Raw genomic sequence first — 20,934 nt, 5'->3', positions numbered from 1 at the left:
GAGCTACTCAGGAGCCTGGGATTTGAAAAGTAGGCATGGATAAACAAACCTGTGAGAGACTTATCTCTGATTTATGTGTACCAAATGAACCTACAAACCAAAAACTGCTAATGAAGCTGTGCTTCAATATTCAATTATTAGACTGAGCAAACCAGCTGAGCAACCTGAAGAGATGTACAAGAAAAAATAAATACAAAACAATATACAAAGAAATAACAAAGACTGCATGGAGGAGACACTGATTCTTCTGAGAGAACAAAAGGGGAACGATTCTGCCCTATGCACCACTGCCCCAACATTGAGCTTTGTCACTGCTTGAGCTAGCCTGGGATTTTGGACGCACTAGGCCAGAGCTACAAGCTGGAGGCCTCAGACATGGGCAGAATCCAGAGATCCTTCCATTGCTGTCTGAGGTTGTTGGAGGGTCTGCGTTCTGGAGGAAACCCTCCCATTAGATAAAGGTTGTCACCATTGTGGGCCCTTCTTCCTATTCTCTACAGTCACACATGCTTTCAGACAGTTTTCCAGTACTGCAAACAATACATGAGATGATAAGTTACAAAATGGAAATGTTTATTCTGGCTCACAGCTGCTGTAGAGCTTGTTCTAGGACCACTGAGATTTAGGATCCAAGCTTCCATTTGGGCTTTGAATTTTCATTCTTCCCTAATTCCAAGTCCAAGTCAGGTTTTCATGTTCAATTAGTGTTTTCTATATTCTGGGGGTTTGTATTTTGTTTCTTCTGTGTATGAGAAGAGATGGGTATTCTGTTGTCACTAGAGGTATGGACAAACGTGTGAGGGTTTGCACCCTGTGATTTCCAGCACATTAATTCAATGGCGCTGAAGTCTCCCATGTACTGTGTTTTCCTCCCTATTTTTAAATCCCTCTTCAAATGTAAAGGCAAAAACGGGACATGGCTCAAGCTAGTGTTGGTGGCACAGACCTGGTGCCCCAGCTACTTAGAAGGCAGGGACAGGAGAATGCCAGGCTCTGAAGTTCCTGACAAGCCTGGACAACACCGTAGAGACCACCTGAAAGGGAAACTATAAACCCCCGGCAGCTATCCATGGCTGTCCATGCTGTGTGAGGTTTAAGCCGGCTAGTTCAGGAGGCAGTTGATAAAAATCATAACGGGGGATATTTTGTGCCAAATATTGTTTCATCTGAACCTTCTCAAACATCGTGACTGTGGCTTACACTCCCCACAATTCCATTGCCCTCGGCCTGCTCTAACTACATGCCACAAAGGAGCAGCTTGTAAACAGCAGACATTTCTTCTCACAGATACAGAGGCTGGAAGTTCACCATCAAGGCACCTCAGATGCAGGGTCTGGGAGGCCCTGCTCTCTGGATGGCAGGCAACTCCATCAACAATGGCTAGAGAGCTCTCTGGGGAGGGGGAGGAGAGCCCCCACTCCAATGTGAATGCTTCCACCCTCATGACCTGCCGCCCTCACAATGCCCATGCGCCAATGCATTCCTGTAAAAGATGAGCGCCCCCAAAGCAATTTTGGATAAGGCACAAACTAAAGATGAATGAGTCAGGTTTGGCTCCTGTGCATTTGTAAACATTTGAGTGTGCGTGAGTGTGCTCACAGGTGTGTGCCCACATAAGTGTCTGTATGCGTGTGCAACTGCCCATGATTCTTAGTGGAATGAAGTTGCTCCTCAGCTCCTCTGATTGTCTCAGCCCCATTTTCTGGGTGTTATAAACCAGCAACACCAATTGTTAAGGAAAACAGGCAATGGGGGTGCTTGTGGGTGTGCACTTCTGACAACACGCAAGGATACAGTACTAGAAAGAACCCAGAGACTACCTGAGGACACCGAGGAATATCAAGATGCAGAGAGGACTGATCCAGGGCCTCGCCTGGTAAGAACTAGCGGTGCTACTGAATTCACACGCGACTCCTGGAAGCCGAGTGCCCATGGAAGGTGGGGTGAAGGATAGAGTGTAAATCTGCAAATCCTTTTTGAGACACAGAAACACATGGCTCACTGGGGAGGTCTACTCGGGAGTAGGATGAGAAAGAGGAGCCCACGAGTCCTTCCCCGTGGGGACCGCTGACATCATGGAGGCTGGGAGCCGCTTTCCTGGGATGTCCTCAGCCACCTCGAGTGTCCAGAGACAGTGAAGGCACCATGTTCTCATGTTGCTGCCCAAATTCAGCCGACTCAGGCCTCAGTGGATCCTGGAGGCAGTACCTGTGTGTGTGGAGACACCAGAGAAGGCCTTGATCCTGCTCTCAACTAGACACCGTGGCCACTCTCCATAGAGGACCACCAGCGGTACCCACACACCCAGGCCAGACCAACACGGGCCAGGGAAGCAGCCTTCCACTACCGGAAGAACGCCGGCCCCCAATGCTACAGATCTGCAGCTCAGTGTGCACACATGAAATGAGAGAATCTGACCTCCACCTGTGGCACAGGAAGACCACCCACCAGTTTAGCTGCTGGGGCTGTGGAGCTGACTTTGGCTTTGACAGACCCATCCCATTCTGTGACGGTGCAAGATGAGCCACAAGGGGCACACCTGTAACTGTACCTGAGCAAGCCGTGCTCATCTCATGAAGCCAAACACCTTCTGTTTGTAGAGTATGAGCAGCAACACCATGGTGCAGCTGCTGAGGACCTCAAGCTGACAATGGACATTACAGAGCTGCCTCCAGCTGGGACAGCCCCTGAAGAGCCAAGAAATTATACCGATGTTAGCAATGTTGAGCTGAAAAGACCTGTGTCTCCCAACAGAAGCCATTCCATCTGTGGCATTTCAATCCAGAACATCCGGGGACTTGCTTCCTCAGACAATGTCCTGACACAACTGTAAGTGGATCAGAGAAGGTGCTGGGCATGGGCTCAGTGGGACATTACCCACTGGTTCCGAGGACTCTGCCTTTGCCTATCCCTGGGAGAACAGTGTCATGAGAAGGAGGACAGCACAGGCACCTGGAAGGCAAGGAGATGGGGCCTGAGGTGAGCTGCTGCACTGGAACTATACTCAACTTCCCGTCCTTCCCCATTCCTAATCAACTTGTCTTTGTTCCCAGGGGCTGGAGGAGCATGGACAGGGGAAAGGGCTGTTCCCAGGGACCCAATTGCAGAGAGAAGGAGTCAGCGTACCCCATGTTACAGGTCAGGTCCTGTGCAGATGCGCGGCTCACATTGCTTTTCCACTGTGTGGCTGCAGTTAAACTGGAGAGAGAGAGAATGCTGAGGTCAGGGAGTGGGGGATGGGCTAACTGTGGGCGCTCCTCACAGCAGAGCCACTCAGGAAGTTCATGGCTACATCCTGCCTATGGCTGACCCTGAGGCTCTGCTCATTCCATTGCAAGTTTGGGAACTGGCCCTAGGTGGAGGAAATCCAATACGGCCCAGGCCTCTCTAGCAGCCCTTTCGGAAGGTTTCTGAGCTGCACAGGACGTGAGAAACTTCTCTCCTCCCACCTGGAAGACTTGCCACTGATTTCCTGACAGTGCAAATAGAGATGGTTTCCAATACAGTTCTGCTTCTTAAAAATACATTCCTCAGAAATGGTCACATGACTTTTGTCTTGTCTCTAACTTGTGCCAGGTATGTGGAGCTGCTGGCTACATGGCAAGAGTTGTCAGAGCTCTGTCTGTTGAGGAGCTATGATTATAGATGTAGACCACAGTTGCTGGATTACTTTTCTTAGTAGAGTAACCTCTCTTTGTGTAGCAAGGTGTGGCCTTAAAGTCTAGATCTCCTTTCCTCAGGCTCACTGTGGGCATGACAGCATGTGCCACCGTGTGTTGTTTAGTATTTCCCAAGTACTGAATACTCCTATTGCCCAGGGAGGATTCCCTCCGTAGTCTGAATCTTCTCTACACTAATTCCTCTCCTGGACAATCTTCTCTGTCATCCAGGACTTTTTCATAACACCTACTCAAGTTCATGGGGAAGAGGAAGCAATGAGTTTGGAAGAGCAATCATGAGGAAAATAGCCTAAGAAGTGCAGGGAAAGAATGTTGTGAACCATCGGCTCCCATGGCCCTCTATTTAATCCTAGCTACTCAGAAAGGGAGATGGAAGAATCTAGGTTAGAAGCCAACATGGGAAGAAGATGCTGTGAGACTCTTATCACCAATGAACCGGGGAAAAGCTGTTTCTGAGGTTGTGGCAGCAGTGAAATCTCAAAGCCAGGAGAGTGGCAATATGGGAACAATGAATGGCCTGGATATGGGTGCAAAGCAACAGAAGGCAACTTGCAGCATCTGGTAATACTGAGCTTGTTCTATTGGATATGATTTGCCTCCAGAAGATGTTCCTACAAACAACGGACATCCCTGGCACATATCCTCAGAAGGCCTGAGAGAGTTTCTATGGTCCTATATCACTATCTCCCAAGACTTGCCTCCCATCTCAGTGTCTCGGGTTCGGGGGGGGGGGGTCAGCCATTACAACAGATGCAGTGAACAGCAGTAGAACCAAAGACCAGGAAGGAGTGGACCACGGGAAGCTAGAGAAGGTTGAGAGAAATGCCCACTTGTGGCATTGGCCAAACACAGTCAGCAGGCGTCCGAATGCATCCTGAATCAGTTGTCCAAGTCCTGTTTAGCCAGGGGAGAAGGCCAGATAGCCCACAGCATTTTCAGGCCTGTTCACACTCAAGGCATGGCCAGACAATCCTAGATGACTGTGCAGTCAATAGAGGTTAGAAAGACCTGTTAGTACATTCTTCCTCAGGACCCATAATGCCACTCCAGGACGTTCTCCTCCCTCACTTATATCATGCCACAAACCATTTGAATCTGGAGTTCTGACCTGTCAGCCTACATACATTCAGTCCACGTCAGTCTAGACACCTATATGGGTCTTGACGGTGTGTGTTAATTCTGGTGCCCCAAAAGCCAAATCACGGCAAGCCGCTTCCAGGCTTTTCTTTGGTTCACCACAGTAACTTCAATCTAGCCTGTGGCTGGGAAGCAAGCCTAGGCCTAGAGGAGGGTGTGGCTGTGCTCATCCATGCAGTGGAGTGAGATGTCACGGGGTTGTGATAGGCAAACCCAAGAGAGGGAGCACATCTCACCCTCCAGTACTGTCAGGGGAGAGGAGGTCCAGAGCATCAGGGCCTCAGACACACAGAGGACAAAGCACAAGGGATGCTGGGAAAGTGTACACCGGACAAGAGACTGGCCCAAGTGCCACTTCCACACTATGTATTCCCGATTGATCAAAGTTTACAGGCCAGATCAATCACTTTCCTGTACAGAGAGCTCCGGTCTCCACTGTCCTCTGCTTTCTCAGAACAGAGCAAGTCTAAGAAGCACCTTGCAAGGATGGAGTTCCAAGCTCTGTGTTCCTTATCCTCAGACAAGCTTCCCCTCCCCTCCACCTGTGCCTTTCCCTGAACATCCACAGTCAATGGAGGATTCCGGGGTAAAGCTGTGGCTCATAACTCGAGCACTTAGCTCTCAAACTTGAGGCTCTGGGTTTCACCTGAAGGATCACCAACGGGAAATCCAATCAGGTAAACCTGGACTTCCCAATGTAATCTTTTCATCCTGAAATAGAATACATAATCCTTTCTGTACGTGCAGGGACTCTCTACATTCAGACTTGTAGGTAGAATGAACTATGTTATCAAGAGCTGTTCTCATATCAAAAGCATCGTAGTATTTGTGTTATTTAGGCTTGGGCTAACTTTTCCAAACAGAAAGAGAAAGGAATGTCTGCCCGGGCTCAAGTGTGATAGTACCTTTCAAGCAAGTATGAGGCCTTCACTTTAAACTCCAGCTATCCCCACCCAATGAAAACAAAGCTTGATTTCCAAATTCATACGAATTGAAAAAGAAAAGCCTTAAATTCCCAGAGCGAGACAGAGAGAGAGAGAGAGAGAGAGAGAGAGAGAGAGAGAGAGACACACACACAGAGACAGGCAGAGAGAAACAGAAAGAGACAGATAGAAGGCTTGAATTTGGGACCCTGAGTCTTGAGTCCAACATTTATGTTTGCAAGTTATTAGGGATTGAGTGGCAAGCATTTTTCTGTCATTCTCTCACTTCTGAGATCCTCAAATTACAGAAACTTGAGTAATAGGATCCTAGGAGCCTGCAAGGGTTGCGGCACCTCAGGTGTTTTGGGCGATAATCTTTGGGGGCATGAACTCAGGCTTGGGTGGTATTCCAGAGCTGGATTGGCTCATGGCTAGCACTCTACTACTTTGAGCCACAGGCTGATTTCCTATTTTCTAGTGATGAACTGGAGATGAAAATCTCAGAGACTTTCCTGCCATGACTGTCTTTGAATCCTGACCTCAGATCTCAGCCTCCCGAGCAGCTAGGATTGCAGGTGTGAGCTCCAGCACCCAGCATTTCTGTTTATTCAGAAGACAGAAGCAGGAGGATACAATATGTGGGATGGGTAGCTCCACAAAGAGAGAACTTTACTCAGGAGCTGTTGGGCTACATCTGTAATCTTAGTTACTCAAGAAGTAGAGATTTGATGACTGTGGTTCAAACCCAGTTCATATAGGAAAGTCCATGAGACACTTATGGTTGCATAACGACCAAGAAGCCAGAAAGTGGCAATGTAGCTTAGATAGTAGAGTCCCAGCCTTGAGGCAAACAGTATGGGGCAGCTCCGATTCCCTGATGTCAATCTCCAGTACTACCACAAGGATAAGCAAAGCGACACATTTATGAAAACATTACCACCACCACCACCACCACCAAATCAACCAATATTAACTTAGGAGTAGACCATACAGAAATCCAATGTCCTGTCCTGGGCTTTCTAGCACTCAGAGAGGAAGTATACTTTCTTCCTATCCTGAAGTTTGTGTTTGTTTTTTCTTTTCCTCCTGGTGGTGGTAGGGTAAGTGCTGGTTCTCAGATTTTGAGACTGTTTGGCTAGTGCTGATCACTTTTGTCCCATCTCTAGCCTTCCTATTCTTTTCATGCTAGAGATTGTAACTGTCCAGAAGTGCTTCTGGATCACACACACGTGGACATTTCTGGAGCATATCTCCCTCCCCTCCTTGTTTCCCCCTGAAGGTCATTCTAGAACCCAAAGGTAGTCAGTAATCCACATGTGTCTATTAGAGCAATTTCCATGTAATGTGGAAATTGAGATGTTCTGTCATAATTACAAGCTTGTTTTCCTTCAAATTTGAATCTTGTGATTCAGGCTCCTGATGCCAGCACTTGAGAAACAGAGACAGGAGGATAATGAGTTTATGGTCAGCCTGGACTGTACAAAAATTCCATCTGAGCAAAGAAAGCAAGGCAGGAGCTCAAGACTTGTGCCTGTAATCCTTCCTTCTCAGGTGACTGAGATCTGAGGTTTCTGATTTAAAGTCACTAGGGAAGACAAGTCTGAGAGACATGTATTCCAAACTAGTCAGTGAATGTGGAAGTGGAGCTCTTTCGGGAGTAGTAAAACTCTCGGCTGGAGCACAAAAGGCAAGTGACGGTGCAGACGCTATCTTCAACACCCTGTACCAGGACACGCAAGGACATTCACACATTCATATACACATGAGAGAGAGAGAGAGCGAGAGAGAGAGAGAGAGACAGAGGGAGAGACAGAGAGACAGAGATAGAAAGAGAGAGAAACAGAGAGACATAGACACAGAGACAGAGACAGAGAGACAGAAACGGAGAGAGAGCATCACAGAGACAGAGACACAGAGAGAGAGAGAGAAAAAGAAAAAAAGAGACAGAGACAGAGACACTCACAGAGTCACAGGCACAGAGACAGAGACCCAGACACAAGACACAGAGAGACAGACAGACAGAAGTCGCTGTTTTTGGCATCAGCTCTGGGAATGGAGTCCACTCTGAGCAGTCAGCATGTGGACATCTCTAGGAAGAGACACAGTTATCATGAAGGGCAGATTTCAGTGCTGCACTCATTCCTTGGAAGGAAACAAAGGAGGCTGCAAGTTGACATTAGGGGAAACTAAACCAAGCACTGTTGTCAGTGTGGCGTCAGGACAGAAAGTGCTCACAGTGATTCACCAGCTCCGCTTACAGGACGAGGTCTGTGGCAGCTCACTTCCCTCAAGATTCCTCTTTAGGAGCTGGGTCTCTTGTGGAAATGGGGCATTTCGTGGGTGAGAAATACAAGTGCAGTGTGGATGAGGATAGGTGCTGCTTGTTTAGTCTGAAGTACAGAGAGATGACCTTTCCTTAGGCAAGCAATTAAAAACAAGGAGAGCCCCAAATTTTGGATGTTGTTTATATTTCTAGAAGCAAAAGCAAAAAAGAGAAAAATCAATTTTACTGGTGAGTTGTTAGTGGAATGACGAAATTTGATCCAAGATTATAAGAATGACTTGTGATGGTGATTTTAGTGATACCAAAAATACTACTCTTAGGACAAAAGGAACCCGTTTCAGTAGCTTGTACTTGAAATCACAGCTCTTCTGAAGGTAGAGCAGGAAGTTCCCTGTGGGCCCAGCTGAGCAGAGTTCTGAGACCTCATCTCAACCACTGATGCTGACCTTGGTGGTTCATACCTGTCATCTGGTACTTGTCACACTGGTCCTGGCACAAACATAACACCATGTACCAAAAATGAGTAAAGCCAAAAGAGTGAGGCTCAAGGAAGGAGTGGCTAGCAAGTACAAGCCCCTGAGTTCAAGCTTTAGTATGGAAATTACCCCCCAAAGTAAAATGCCTCACCTGTTTGTTTTGGCATCAGGAGTCTTGCTGTATAGACAGCAGGAGTTTGTGTGCAAGGACTTTCTTCTTAGCCCCTCCTGCTGACATCACAGTTGTGCTCCACACCCCCAGTCTGGAGCCTGCCTCTTGCAGCCTTGCCTCACATGCTAGGGCGCTGGCCTCCAGTGTAAAGCTCTGAGGCAGTGCCTGAGCCCTGAGATCAATCAGATAATGCATTTGAAACACACATGTTCTAAAGTGAAGCCCTTCCTTCTTTTAGAAATGCTGAAATGACTCTAGGATTACAAAGATAAATATCAAAAAGAAATTGCACAGGTTTTCAAAATGGTGGGTGGATAGTAGTATGATTTTGATATTTTCCAAATATCCAGTATTGTTCCCCTTTACGCCCAAGGGCCAAAGCCACCTGTTCCAGCACCCGGTGTCAGCAGCACTTGGGGCCCTTCCTCTCTGAAAATGCCTCTTGTGGCTCCTTTAACGGGGTCATTCCGCACCTCTGCAGCCTGCACGGAGGGCTCCCTCCTTCTTTAGGACATGGCTCCATCACACGCATGGCATGGATACACTTGCTGTCATGACCTGGACCCAGGCTGTCCTGTGAACCATGGAGGTGCGTACTCATCCCTGATCCTCGGCAGGCCCTCACACCAGCCTGCATCCCTCAGCCTCATCCCAGTGGCGCCCAGCACTGTGCTCAGGGCTCAGGTCCAGCATGGAGGGAAGAGGTGCAGTCATGGCAACCTTGAGTCAGTGGAAAGATGGTGGGGACGGGGGTAGCAGGTCTGTTTAGGATCCTCACCAGGGAGGGAGAGCCAGGCCTCCAGAAGGACAACCCCAGGGCCAGCGGGGATTTCTATCTGCAGGCAAGGGGCAGCTGTGGGCAGCACACGCCAGACCTGCATTCCTGGGCACATCAGGAAATTGGTGAGAGCAAAGCTGGATTCCGTTGGGGCTCTGCCACTCACCAGCTGGACTACAATTTGAAGTCTTCAGTAGGAATATCCTAGTGCCATGCACCCCAAACATGTGTCAAATGCCCACAGAGAGGGAATGCGGAGACTGCACGTAATCGTTCCACGTGTTCTAGCCGTAACTCAACATGGGAGCTCGAGCGTGCCCCGAAGGAGTTTTAGGAAAATCGAAGTGTGGCCCTCGGGTGGATGGTCTGGACTTCCCACAAGCTCCTTCTCCACACCACGCCAGTTCCCTCCGCCTTTCCTCTCTGGGCCACGTTCTCCTGAGGGCTCACTTCCTCCCACACCCCCAGGGCTGCCGCTGCCCACGGCTCGGCTGCACTGTGCGCTGGGAGCTCTGCGTGCCTATGGCCGTGACTTGAACCAGCTTGGTCCCCAGCGCATGCTCCTGTGGGAGGATTCGGAGTCTGTCAGAGGGAAGTGCTAAGGAGGAGGGGTTTTGGGGTTTTGATTTTGTTTGTTTGGGGGTTTTTTGGCTTTAAACAAGAGAAATTTATTCTCACAGTTCTGGAGGCCCAGTGTTTGAAACCCAGGCAGGTATTTGACTCTTGGTAGAATCCTTTCCTTGCTTCTTTCCGGCTTCTGGTGGGGCCTTGCAGTCCTGATGTCCCTGGTCTTGTAGCTGTTCCTCATCTCGGCCCCTGCTGTCACAGTGTTCCTGCTGAGTCTATCTTCTGTCTTCTCATGACGCCTCTTCTTATGAACATACAAAGGACCAGGCCTACACTAATGACCTCATGTTAACCATGCTAATAAAGATCCAAGGAGGTCACATTCACAGGTCAGTAGTTCACCTTTAACAGTGCTCATTCAAATGTTTAGGTGAATTTACATGTAATTTTTTAAAAAAATTTTACTGTTTTATTCAGGGGCTCGAACTCAGGGTGTATGGACACTATCTTTTTACCTTTTTTGCCCAAAGCTTATGTTCTACCACTTGAGCCACACCTCCATTTCCACCTTTTTGGTGGTTAATTGGAAGTAAGAGTTTCAAGACCTTTCCTGCCTGCCTGGGCTGGCTTTGAACTGTGATCCTCAGATCTCAGTGTCCTAAGCCACCAGTGCCTTGACATGTGTGTGTGTGTGTGTGTGTGTGTGTATCATTTATTTAAAAAGTCAATACCAATTTGAACTTGGCTTCTCAAATCTACAGTTTCTCAAATTTTGTAGCATATTTGGCAGATCACGTCACAGTGTTATGATATTCTAGACACATCTCCAAGAGAACATTTGACTTAATCAAGTTCAATACAAGTACTTCCAATATTTAGAGAAATATTAACTTAGGTCCCATACACTCTTTTTTTTTAAACTATGTTTAAGTTTGTAGTTCCCATCTGCTATTATACTCAAGCTAATTCAGAGAAATTCCAGAACTAAAATGGAAGGAAACATGGCAAATGCTCTCTCTTACATGATATACAAGACCAGCCATCTCCAGTCCACATGCAAAAGGCTGAGCATAGGCAGTTTGGCGTTTTGGTCAAACCATAATGAAAAGTTCACCTAATCAGTGAATATAGACAAAGCACCAATTCACTACTAGCATAGCATTAGGTGCTTAGCCACAAGTAGTTTGACACAATAAGTCATGTTTAGTACATATTTAAGACTTCCATTCACAAAATTCTTGGCATCATTGAGTTCCACAGTTTTTATTGCTCTGCGACCTGAGGTTTGTGTTGTCTCTCTTTTAGTCCTAAGAGCTCTGTTTTGAGTTCTCCATGCTTTGGTGGACTTTCACGGCTTGTCAGGTCGGGCCAGTAGTAACTGTGCACCACTTGGGCACTGGCACACATGGCCAGGAGGCTGGCCGCTGCCATTTTCAGATAACTAGGCCAGGACATGCCCGCAGGCATGGTGGAAGGCTGGCAGGAGGGAAAAGGGGCAGTGTTAGAAGGTTCTGGGCCCACGATCCACCCCACAGCTATAGGGGCTCGGGGTGCTCTCCTACCCCCACGCACGGAGGCCTGTCTTCTCAGCCATGACACGAGGTCACTGAGAGGACGGAGAGTTGGCAGGGGACAAATGAAACCTTAGGGCCTTGATCGGTCAGGGAGGGGCGCTCCGCGTACAGAAGCTCGGCTCCCCTCCCCGCCACTCCGGCCCCCTTGTTTTTTGGGTTTTTTTGGACAGTCCTGGGGCTTGCTCTCAGGGCCTGAGCACTGGGGCTTCCTTTCCTCAAGGCTAGTACTCTACCACTTGAGTAACAGTAACATTCCTCCCCCCTCTATATTTCTGTGGTGCTGAGGAATTGAACCCAGGGCTTCATGCATGTTGGGCAAGCACTCTACCGCTAAGCCACATTCCCAGCCAGGGAGGAGGATTGTGTTGTTGTTTTGATGACCTACCTGCTCTTCATTATCCCAGCATGATGTTCTCCGTGGCTGTAAACCATAGAGCTATATGCACAGGAAAATCAGACCTGAACTGAAACCTCCAGAGTTGTCAACCTAAACAAGTCTTTGTGATTTTCAAGATGACCGTTTATATTGGTCGTGCGATTTACATGCTGAGGACACAGATTCAATCCTGAACCCTAAGAAGCAGCTCCTCACGCTGACAATAATGCTGATATCTAATGTGAGGTTAACTCCAGGACACTGCGCCTCCAACAACCAGTCTAAGGATGTCTGGACTTTGGCCGTGTCTGGGGCCTCCATCCTGTGGCTCTTGCCTCATGAGTCCAAGCATCCATGCATATGATAGGCATGGACAAAACTCACTATTACGCCAGTGGCTTGTAGGTCAGAAACATGGTTTTGTTCTAAGCATGAGTCCTGCCTACAGGTCACAGAGGGGCTTAGTTTGTGTGTTGGATTGTTTGGTACTTGTGCTTGAATTTTCAGGGCTGATTTGCTCATGATTGGGTCCCTACCATGGGAGCCTCATGTTGAGTCTTGCCTTTTGTAAGCCATTGGAGATTAGAGTTTCCCAGGTTTGTCTGCTTGGGCTCATGAAACCCGAATCCTCAGACCTCAGCCTTCTGAGTTGCCAGGATTATAGGTTGAAGCCCCAGGCATCTGGCTTTGGACAGGGTATTGAAACAATGCCCATGCTTAGGAGAAAATGGAAACACAGTGCCTAATGATTTTAGGCTGCACAACCCAGGAGAACCCATTCATGCCCTCAAGTCCTTCTGTGCCAACCCAGAGTGCCCACGCAGGTGACTCGAATATGGGGACAGTAGCTGTTCTTTGACTCCGGTCTCCCCTGCAGCTTCTTTGCCTTTTGGCTGACCCTGTGTCACTTCTCAAACCTGTGTCAGCTGTCAGTTCATCTCTAGGCCCTTTTCCCAGCTGGCCCCTGCCCAGCACTTAAAAATCTCGCAACTTCTCTGAGTTTCTCTCTTACGAGTTGACGAGCAAAGTGGACAATGGGACTGAAGGCAAATGAGGAATCAAAGAGGTATTTTCCGCGCTGGGGATATGGCCTAGTGGCAAGAGTGCTTGCCTCCTATACATGAGGCCCTGGGTTCAATTCCCCAGCACCACATATACAGTAAACAGCCAGGAGTGGCGTTGTGGCTCAAGTGACAGAGTGCTAGCCTTGACCAAAAAGAAGCCAGGGACAGTGCTCAGGCCCTGAGTCCAAGCCCCAGGACTGGCCAAAAAAAAAAAAAAAAAAAGAGGTATTTTCCCTTTGAAGCAACTCTTTGAAGCAAATGATTCTTGAAATCTGAGAGTGCCAGTGAAGGCCTGGAAACAAAATGATCAGATGGGAGCCACGAAGCCCTCAGGAGACATAGCCAGAGCTCTGGTCTGACTCCACACAGGGCCTGGCTCACAGGACATCATGATTTCAACAACTGTGGGCAGAATGAGGACAAGCAGATGAAGTTAGTCTTGGCCCTTCTGAAAATGGTAAGCAGGCCACACTGGATAGAGATCCCATTTGGGACTGGCCAGTGTCAAAAGACTGTGAACCTAAGATCAGATGAAAGCAGAAGGAGGGGCAGCAATGTGAGGGATAAAACCTGCCTGTGCCAGGTCTCGCTTCCCCGACTCTGGTCAACTGCACACACTTCTGCAGAAGTGACATTTGCCTTGTGGAGATTCTAGAATTTGTATCCCATTCTGTCGTGACTTCAATACATCCCAACAATTCATGGTTCCCAACAATTTGACAAAATGATACCTAGCTGTATGTCCCTTCATGTTTCACTGTGATACAGTGAAATTCGCAAATGTCCGATTGGTTGCAGGAACATGTATATGCTTTATCTACTGGTGTAAGTAAAAACAGTAAAACCCTGCAAAGGCTGAATGTTGGCTGGGGCACATCTGCACCAAGCTGATGACAACCAATGCTGCAGGAAGCAGATGGATGAAGGTAACATCTGTCTGGTTCCACGAGCACATCTAGTTCTAATTTATGAGGCAGTGGAGGGGAGAGGCAGTCCAGCAGGCCCTCCTTTCACTCCCCTGTTGATTCTGCTGTTCCACATCAATGCTGTCCTTTGAATTGAGCCTGATCCACGTGGATAAAATACACAGTCTATAAAAATAGAGTCAGGATTTGGAAGTTAGTCATAGGTAGTGATAATACAGGTCTCTAGGAAGCCAACTGATTGGAGCAGGATGCTAAATAAATGTGCCTGTTTCCACCCACCTCTCAGCCTAAACCCAAGGGCAGTGCCCTAAAGGACACATGTTCAGGTCAGAGTCAGGCCCAGCATCTTGGCCACACTGCTAGCGCCCCCTCCTCCCTCCCGGCTGCACTGGGGCCAGCAGGGCCTCCTCATGCTGGGAAACAGGAGTGGGGCTGGCTGTGGGCCTGGCTGACAGGGTGGCCAGGGAGGAGAAAGAGCGCTGTGCTCCTAACACTGCAATGCAGCACCTGTGATTGACCTGAGACTCAGCCGCTGCTACCTCAGCCCCAGGAACCCCACAGCTGGCCCCTGGGCCTTAGAAACGGTCTCCCTGCACACTGAGCAGCCTCTGCTCTGGACAGCCCTCCACTGTGCCCCTCATGACTCCCGGCTGCCTCCCCATGGTCACCGGGCTGCTGAGTTCACACAGCCCAAACTGATGGCCACCTCTGAAGTCTCTCAGCTCAGCCGCCAGAAACCCAATGTCCCAGGGAAGAGCTGGCACCGCCCCCTCGGTCCTCAATGCCCCTTCCCCTTTGCCTGCACACAGCCTTGGCTCAAGGCAGACAAGAGATCCAAGCAGCACTGCATTTTGTTTTGTTTTGTTTTGTTTTGTTTTTTGTCCTCTCCCAACCCTGGGTTAGGATGAGGTTCCATCGCGCAGATGCAGAGCTGGTAACAGCTGTGTACTGTAAATGTGTTACTACCCACAGAGCCCATGTCCCTCAAATATTCTTGGCCCTGCCTCAGACACAGCTGTGCCCACACAAGGCTGTACACTTGGCCACTGCGCTGACCTTAACCTGCTCCCTGCACACCAGGGCCTTCCCCCCACTTCCTCTAGGGGCTGTGAGCCTCCTCCCCTCAGGACCACGGGCTCTGCGGAGTCAGCTGGTGGAGCTCATGGGTCTCAAATCGGGCACTGAGTTAGTGCCTTGAATGATGCAACTGAAAGCAATAACAATAACTATTTATTAAAATATATTGAAAGGTACATAACACGAAGGTGAAAAAAAGACAAAAACGGATGTCTTTCAAGGGAGGGAAAGGATTTCTCTAAGTGTTTGAGCCGGCGCTCAGTGGTGCTCTGGACTTCCTGAGTCCACAACCCAAATTGTGCCCCCAGAGTTAGTGGAAGCACACTGGGGTGCATGTGCTGCAGCTAAGTTGCCCTCTCCACATAAAGGTGGGTCCATATCAGAAAAGATCTGCAGAGCCTGTGGGATCTCTGGCACTGCGAGGACAGCAACAAGTTGGAGTCCATTTGTCCTAAGTGTCAGGGGCAACGTGGAGCTGAATGGTGTGGCCTTGCTCTTCACACATCCGCCACTGGAGGAAGGGGGTTTTCGGCACAAGCATTGCTCAGAGACAGCTCCTGATGCCACAGCACTGTGTCTTGTGCTCGTTCCTCCCCTTCCTCCTCTGATGGGAAGGAGTCCAGGGTAGAACTGCTGGACAGCTCGCAGTCGGCAAAGCCGAGTCGAGCTTCTTCGTCCTCAGTCTGAAGGGCTGGAGAGCCTGTCCAGGTTGCAGAGGACACAGACTGCTCCCAGTCAGAAAACCTGAGTCCGAGTTCATCACGTCCTGAGTAAGGTACAGGAGATCCTGTCCCGGTTGCAGACGATGAATTCAGCTCGCAGTCACCACTGCTGTGTCCAGGGTGTTCGTCATTGGATTCAGGTATGGGAGAGCCTGTCTCAGTTGCCGACGATGAGGACAGCTCGCAATCATCATTGCTGATTCCTGGGTGTTCTTCATGTGAGTCAGGTATGGGAGAGCCTGTCTCGGTTGCTGAGGATGAGGACAGCTGGCAGTCACCACTGCTGTGTCCAGGGTGTTCGTCATCGGATTCAGGTATGGTTGAGCCTGTCTCAGTTTCCGACGATGAGGACAGCTCGCGATCATCATTGCTGATTCCTGGGTGTTCTTCATATGAGTCAGGTATGGGAGAGCCTGTCTCGGTTGCTGAGGATGAGGACAGCTGGCAGTCACCACTGCTGTGTCCAGGGTGTTCGTCATCGGATTCAGGTATGGGAGAGCCTGTCCCACTTGCAGAGGAAGAGGACAGCTCGCAGTCACCACTGCTGTGTCCAGGGTGTTCATCATGGGATTCAGGTAGGGGAGAGCCTGTCTCAGTTGAAGAGGACGAGGAGAGCTCGCAGTCAGCACTGCTGTGTTCTGTGTGTTCATCATCGGATTCAGGTATGGGAGAGCCTGACTCGGTTGGAGAGGAGGAGGACAGCTCACAGTCATCTTTGCTGAATCCTGGGTCTTCTTCATGTGACTCTGTTGCAGCAGAGCCTGCGTTGGTTGCAGAGGACAAGTCCTCGTGTAGGAGCCGACCCGATTGTTCGGGCTCTTTGATCTTCAGTTTCGTGGGCACTGTGCACCGAGCGCACCCAGCACTTGGCACCTGGGGTTGGCTTGCAGGAGTCACCGCAGTGTCCCCATCCCTGCCATCCTGCTCTGGGCTGCCAGATGCCACCTGCCGGCCTCTCCAGAGGAAGTGCCAGAAGGTTCTTCTGGGTCCAGCTTGGGCGTGGGGTCTGGGGCGTGGGTTGGTCCAGTGTCTGCAGGTGTCCACCAGGCGCTCCCTGCAGGGTCTCCTGGACTCAGAGCCAGTGGAAACTCGCCAACAACAGGAAAACATGGCTCTTTTCTGGCTACCTCAAGGCACCTTTGCGATTTGTGTCTGGAATGTGGCTGCCTGGAGACCTGGGTTCCAAGTTCTCTTTGGTCTTCTGTCAAGGATGAGGTCACTTCCTGGGGTCCTCTTCCTAAGCCTCTTCCTCCAGTGGACCCCACACAGTCCCCCTGTGCTTCTGTATATTGTATATATGTACACAAACTTATGTAAAATGAATATATAGAGATATAGAGTGCTCACAGGTGATCATCTGCAGTAATGTCTCCTTTCATGTGTCAGTCACTGGAAGGCATCTCATCATAATGGGGTTTTGACTGACACAAGAAAAGAGAATTGGGCCCCTGAAACTCCACAGCGTTCTGGTTTCCAGCTCTGTCCTTCACTCCTTTGTGTTATTGGAAATGGAGAAGGAAAGCTGAGAAAACGCTTGTGTTCAAGAAGGTAGTTTGGGAAGTGATTTCAGAAAGCAGCAATGAGAGACCAAGGAGAAGGAAAGAGAGGATGACATCAGGGACGTGCATGTAGAGGGAGTGAAGATGCATTCTAAGAAAATGCCCTTGACCTCCCAGGGAGAGACTGGGAACTCTATGGAGTTTGTCTTGAAATTGTCACTCCAAGAGAGAAAGGACAGTATTCCTCCTGTGACTCCCATCCTCTCAGGTGGAAGGCCTTCACCACCCCACACGTCCCCTTGCAGAATCTCTGTGTGGTGGGCCAGGCTCACCCTCACATGAGTTATTTGCAAACCCCAAAGTTGGCAAAGAGAGTCAGTTAGAAGTCAATGTGGCACCAAAAGGTATTTAATATTGAATGCATGTAAATAGATATCCCAAGAGGTTTCCATTCAACATGTCAGATTAGAAGTACACCCCTTCATTGCTCTCCCCCCAAATCCCAACCCTGCCCTTCCGCTCAAGTTGCTGTCTCCATTTTCATATACATAAATGCATATCTATATATCTATGTATGCATATATATATGTGTGTGTGTATATATATATATATATATATATAAAACTCCATTGACAGCGGTCACTCTATTGAGTGACTGCAGTGTATTTTCTCTCCATTAATCTCTTCCTCTCTCCTTCCTAACAGCACGTGTATCTGCATCCTCAAGTGGTAGAGTGCCGGCCTTGAGCACAAAAGCTGAATGCACAGCACTGAGTTCCAGCCCTAATACCTGACAAATGGTCACTTCAAAAGGCTCCAGAGAACTAGGAGATCATCAGCTAGAGTTGGCCAACTCCCTGTTCCAGCCTGGGTGCCTTAGGAAATCGGTGTCATTGGAGTGGTGTGTTTGCCTGTGACTACAGTGAATGAACACAAGGTAACAGCCTTATGCCATCTGCTCTGCTCTGGCTGCCTCATCTCACCAGCACCTCCTGGCTAAAAGTTCAGACCATTTCATGAGTTCCTGGGCTCCCTCTACTGGTTGAAGATTAAGGGGAGACTACCCTTAGAAAACCCATCAAATTCCTCACTGTCTTCAGTGAATAATTAGAAGAACTAGAAAGAAAGAGAAAACATAGATTCAAAAAATAAATCCAGGATATTCTTCATAATTCAGCTTTGAATAGCCTGAAAATGTCTGTATTAGCCTCCACATGGGTAGGACCTGAGGAATTACGCTTTCACTAGACCAGTGTCTACTGCAGAAGAGAAGCTATTTGGCTCTAAATTGAAGGACTCTGCTTGTAAACCATGAACTGAGATTTCTCCAGTTGGGTAGAGAAACAAATAATCCGTGGAAGGAGACCGCAAGCACAAACCTTCAGGTAAAGAAGCAAATGCCATCAGTGAAGCAATGTTCCCTTTCCTTTCTCTCCTGTCCTTGCTATCCTCTTCCTTGCTCCCCCATCGTGTCCTGTCCCATTGTCTTGTCCTGTTCTATCTTCACTTCTCCTCTTCTTCCCTTATCCTATCCTGTCCTATCTGCTGTCAGTACTGAAACTTCACAGCACTAATACTGTACCACACCCCAAACGCTTTGCTTTTATTAACTCTTACTTTGAGATAGTTTCAGGATAATTGTGCCCCAGCTCCCTCCATTCTCCATTCTCCTTGCTCCCTATCCTGTGTAGATGGGACAGAAAAATCAACTCCTAGGGCCATTCTGGAACAATTTTTCTTCCAGCACAAGACCCAAGGTCATGCTCAGTACATCTTTTGTGAAATCACAGTGATGACAAGTTTGCATCTAGGCCTCAGGAAACTGGGTTGTGTTATCTAGTTTGTCAGAAAGATTTGAATCCAGAGTAGAAGACTCTAAGAATGAATTATCAGTGCCTGAGTGAATTATCTCTGAAGGACTTGAGGGCTAGTTCAGCCTCTCTAGGGTGGGTCTAGGGTGGGGACCAGTGGATGAGCTGAGGGAGAATATAAAACACAGAGCTCGGGATCTTCACCTCTACAGCCAGCTACTTGGACTTGCTCCGTGCTGAGTTAAGCCAGGGTAAAGGACAACATGGACACGTGCTCTCTCAGCATGGGAGCATTGTGGACCGAGCCTGAAAATTTCAGTGCTCCGTTGGTTTTGTACCTGGAAGAGGAGCAGGAGGAGGAGATTTTCGGTAGGTTACCCTTGTGCCATTTCTTGTCTTCACCCTATCCATCTCTCCCTGTGCTACCTCTTTGATCCGAACTGGGGCCCCACCATCGGGGCACCTGACCCCCAGTTCTGTTGGGGTTTTTCCCGTTCTTCTGTCCTCTTCTGTTCCTAGGGCAGGAGGACAGATACCTTCGCTGCATGGAGGAGCACAGCCACACCCTCATTCAGCTGGAGCCCTGGTTCACCGTCACAGGCCACACTCGAGTCACCGTGGTGGGGCCCCCAAGGGCCAGACAATGGCTGATGGGCATGATATGGCTTTTGGAGCACAAGGACTTTCACTATCGAGCTCGAGGTAAGTGTCTATGACCTAGTTTGCAGTCAAAGCCTTGCTGCTCATACATGGCATCTTAAAGACTTGGACTGCTCAGGAACCTGAGAATCACATGTTCCCAAGCCCCCTGGAGGGCAGAGGCCCAGGGTTAACCATATTTGGAATCAAGTCATTGAGAGAGAAAGTGGGGAGGGGACATACGAATGGGGCCCCATGGGATGGGCTGGAATATCTCCTACCCCTCCCTTCGTTCCCTTCCATCCCCACAGGCTTCTTGACTGGGCTCCTAGACTCTGACCATTCTTCTCCCTGCCCAGGCTACCAGATGCTGCAAAGTGTCCGGAGCCAGCCACTAACCACAAAAGACTTGGCCGCCTGCCTCTGTGTGCAGCTGGACTCCTTGGTGGTGAAAGGCTACCAGGACAAGTGATTCACTTTCCTCAGGCTTCCTCCAGCCAAGTGCTTGCTTGCCTTGGGCTTCCGTGGGCTTCTGTGCACTTCTGTGTCCCTGGAGGACCAGCCTGCTCTGAACAGCTCAGTGAAGACATGGCGCAGACAGTGGTGGAGGGTGACATTTTTGGCTGTGTTGTCTCCCCCGGGAAGTCTAGGCACATAGGTGAGAGGCGTCTTCTAAAGTGTGTATTCTGCTGGTGAAGGAGATCCAGCAACACCCGTGGTGCAATCTGCATTGCCTCGACGTCACTCCCTCTCCCCCTCTTTGTTTCTCACAAGCTTCTCCAGTGCACTCATTTCCCCCAGAATCCCTCCCAACGTCTAACAAACACAGTCTCTTTCAAGAGACCTCAGATTTTCACATTTCCAGATTGTTTATACATGTTTCCGTTTGCAGTCGTAAATCATGTTGTGCTCTTGTCTCCGGAATCAGTGTGCTCCCCAAATGGGGAAATCCTGGCAAAAATGTCACTTTACCTGCCATCTCCAAGCCTCCTGTTCAACTAGATACAGTGACTATCTACCTACCAACTGGAATAAAAATAACTAAGAAGTATGCATGGTGGATGAGGCCTCTAATCCTAGCTTCTTAGGTTGGTGTATGAAGCCAGCCCATGCAGGAATATTTGGGAGACTCTTATCTCTAATGAACCAGCACAAAGCTTGAAAGGGAAGTATGGCTCAGGAGTAGAGTGCCACTCCTCCAGGGAAAATAGCCGAGACAAGGCCCAGGC

At 49.0% G+C, this 20,934-nt stretch overlaps 2 protein-coding genes across 2 annotated transcripts; one reads left to right on the top strand and one right to left on the bottom strand.

Annotated features, from left to right (window-relative positions):
* Positions 1-11,072: 11,072 nt before the first annotated feature.
* Positions 11,073-11,484, bottom strand: LOC125357654 (protein BRAWNIN-like). The gene has a single exon (XM_048354602.1). It carries the CDS (start codon positions 11,482-11,484, stop codon positions 11,281-11,283), a length of 204 nt encoding a protein of 67 aa, XP_048210559.1. The 3' UTR covers positions 11,073-11,280.
* Positions 11,485-19,329: 7,845 nt separating this feature from the next.
* On the top strand, positions 19,330-20,177 carry LOC125357515 (KH homology domain-containing protein 1-like). The gene is made up of 3 exons (XM_048354494.1): positions 19,330-19,435; positions 19,586-19,768; positions 20,065-20,177. The coding sequence occupies exons 1-3, from the start codon at positions 19,330-19,332 to the stop codon at positions 20,175-20,177; spliced, it is 402 nt and encodes a 133-aa protein (XP_048210451.1).
* Positions 20,178-20,934: the final 757 nt, after the last annotated feature.

This window comes from Perognathus longimembris, chromosome 9 (assembly GCF_023159225.1).
Source record: "Perognathus longimembris pacificus isolate PPM17 chromosome 9, ASM2315922v1, whole genome shotgun sequence".
NCBI lineage: Eukaryota > Metazoa > Chordata > Mammalia > Rodentia > Heteromyidae > Perognathus > Perognathus longimembris.
Note: the sequence above shows the minus strand (reverse complement) of the source record. Positions and strands in the feature narration are given on the sequence as shown.

Bases quoted from the DNA above. Each gene is read 5' to 3' on its own strand.
- LOC125357654 (XM_048354602.1), bottom strand. From the start codon at position 11,484: ATGCCTGCGGGCATGTCCTGGCCTAGTTATCTGAAAATGGCAGCGGCC.
- LOC125357515 (XM_048354494.1), top strand. From the start codon at position 19,330: ATGGACACGTGCTCTCTCAGCATGGGAGCATTGTGGACCGAGCCTGAA. The intron at 19,436-19,585 runs GTAGGTTACCCT...TTCTGTTCCTAG, and splicing joins GCAGGAGGAGGAGATTTTCG to GGCAGGAGGACAGATACCTT. The intron at 19,769-20,064 runs GTAAGTGTCTAT...CTCCCTGCCCAG, and splicing joins CTTTCACTATCGAGCTCGAG to GCTACCAGATGCTGCAAAGT.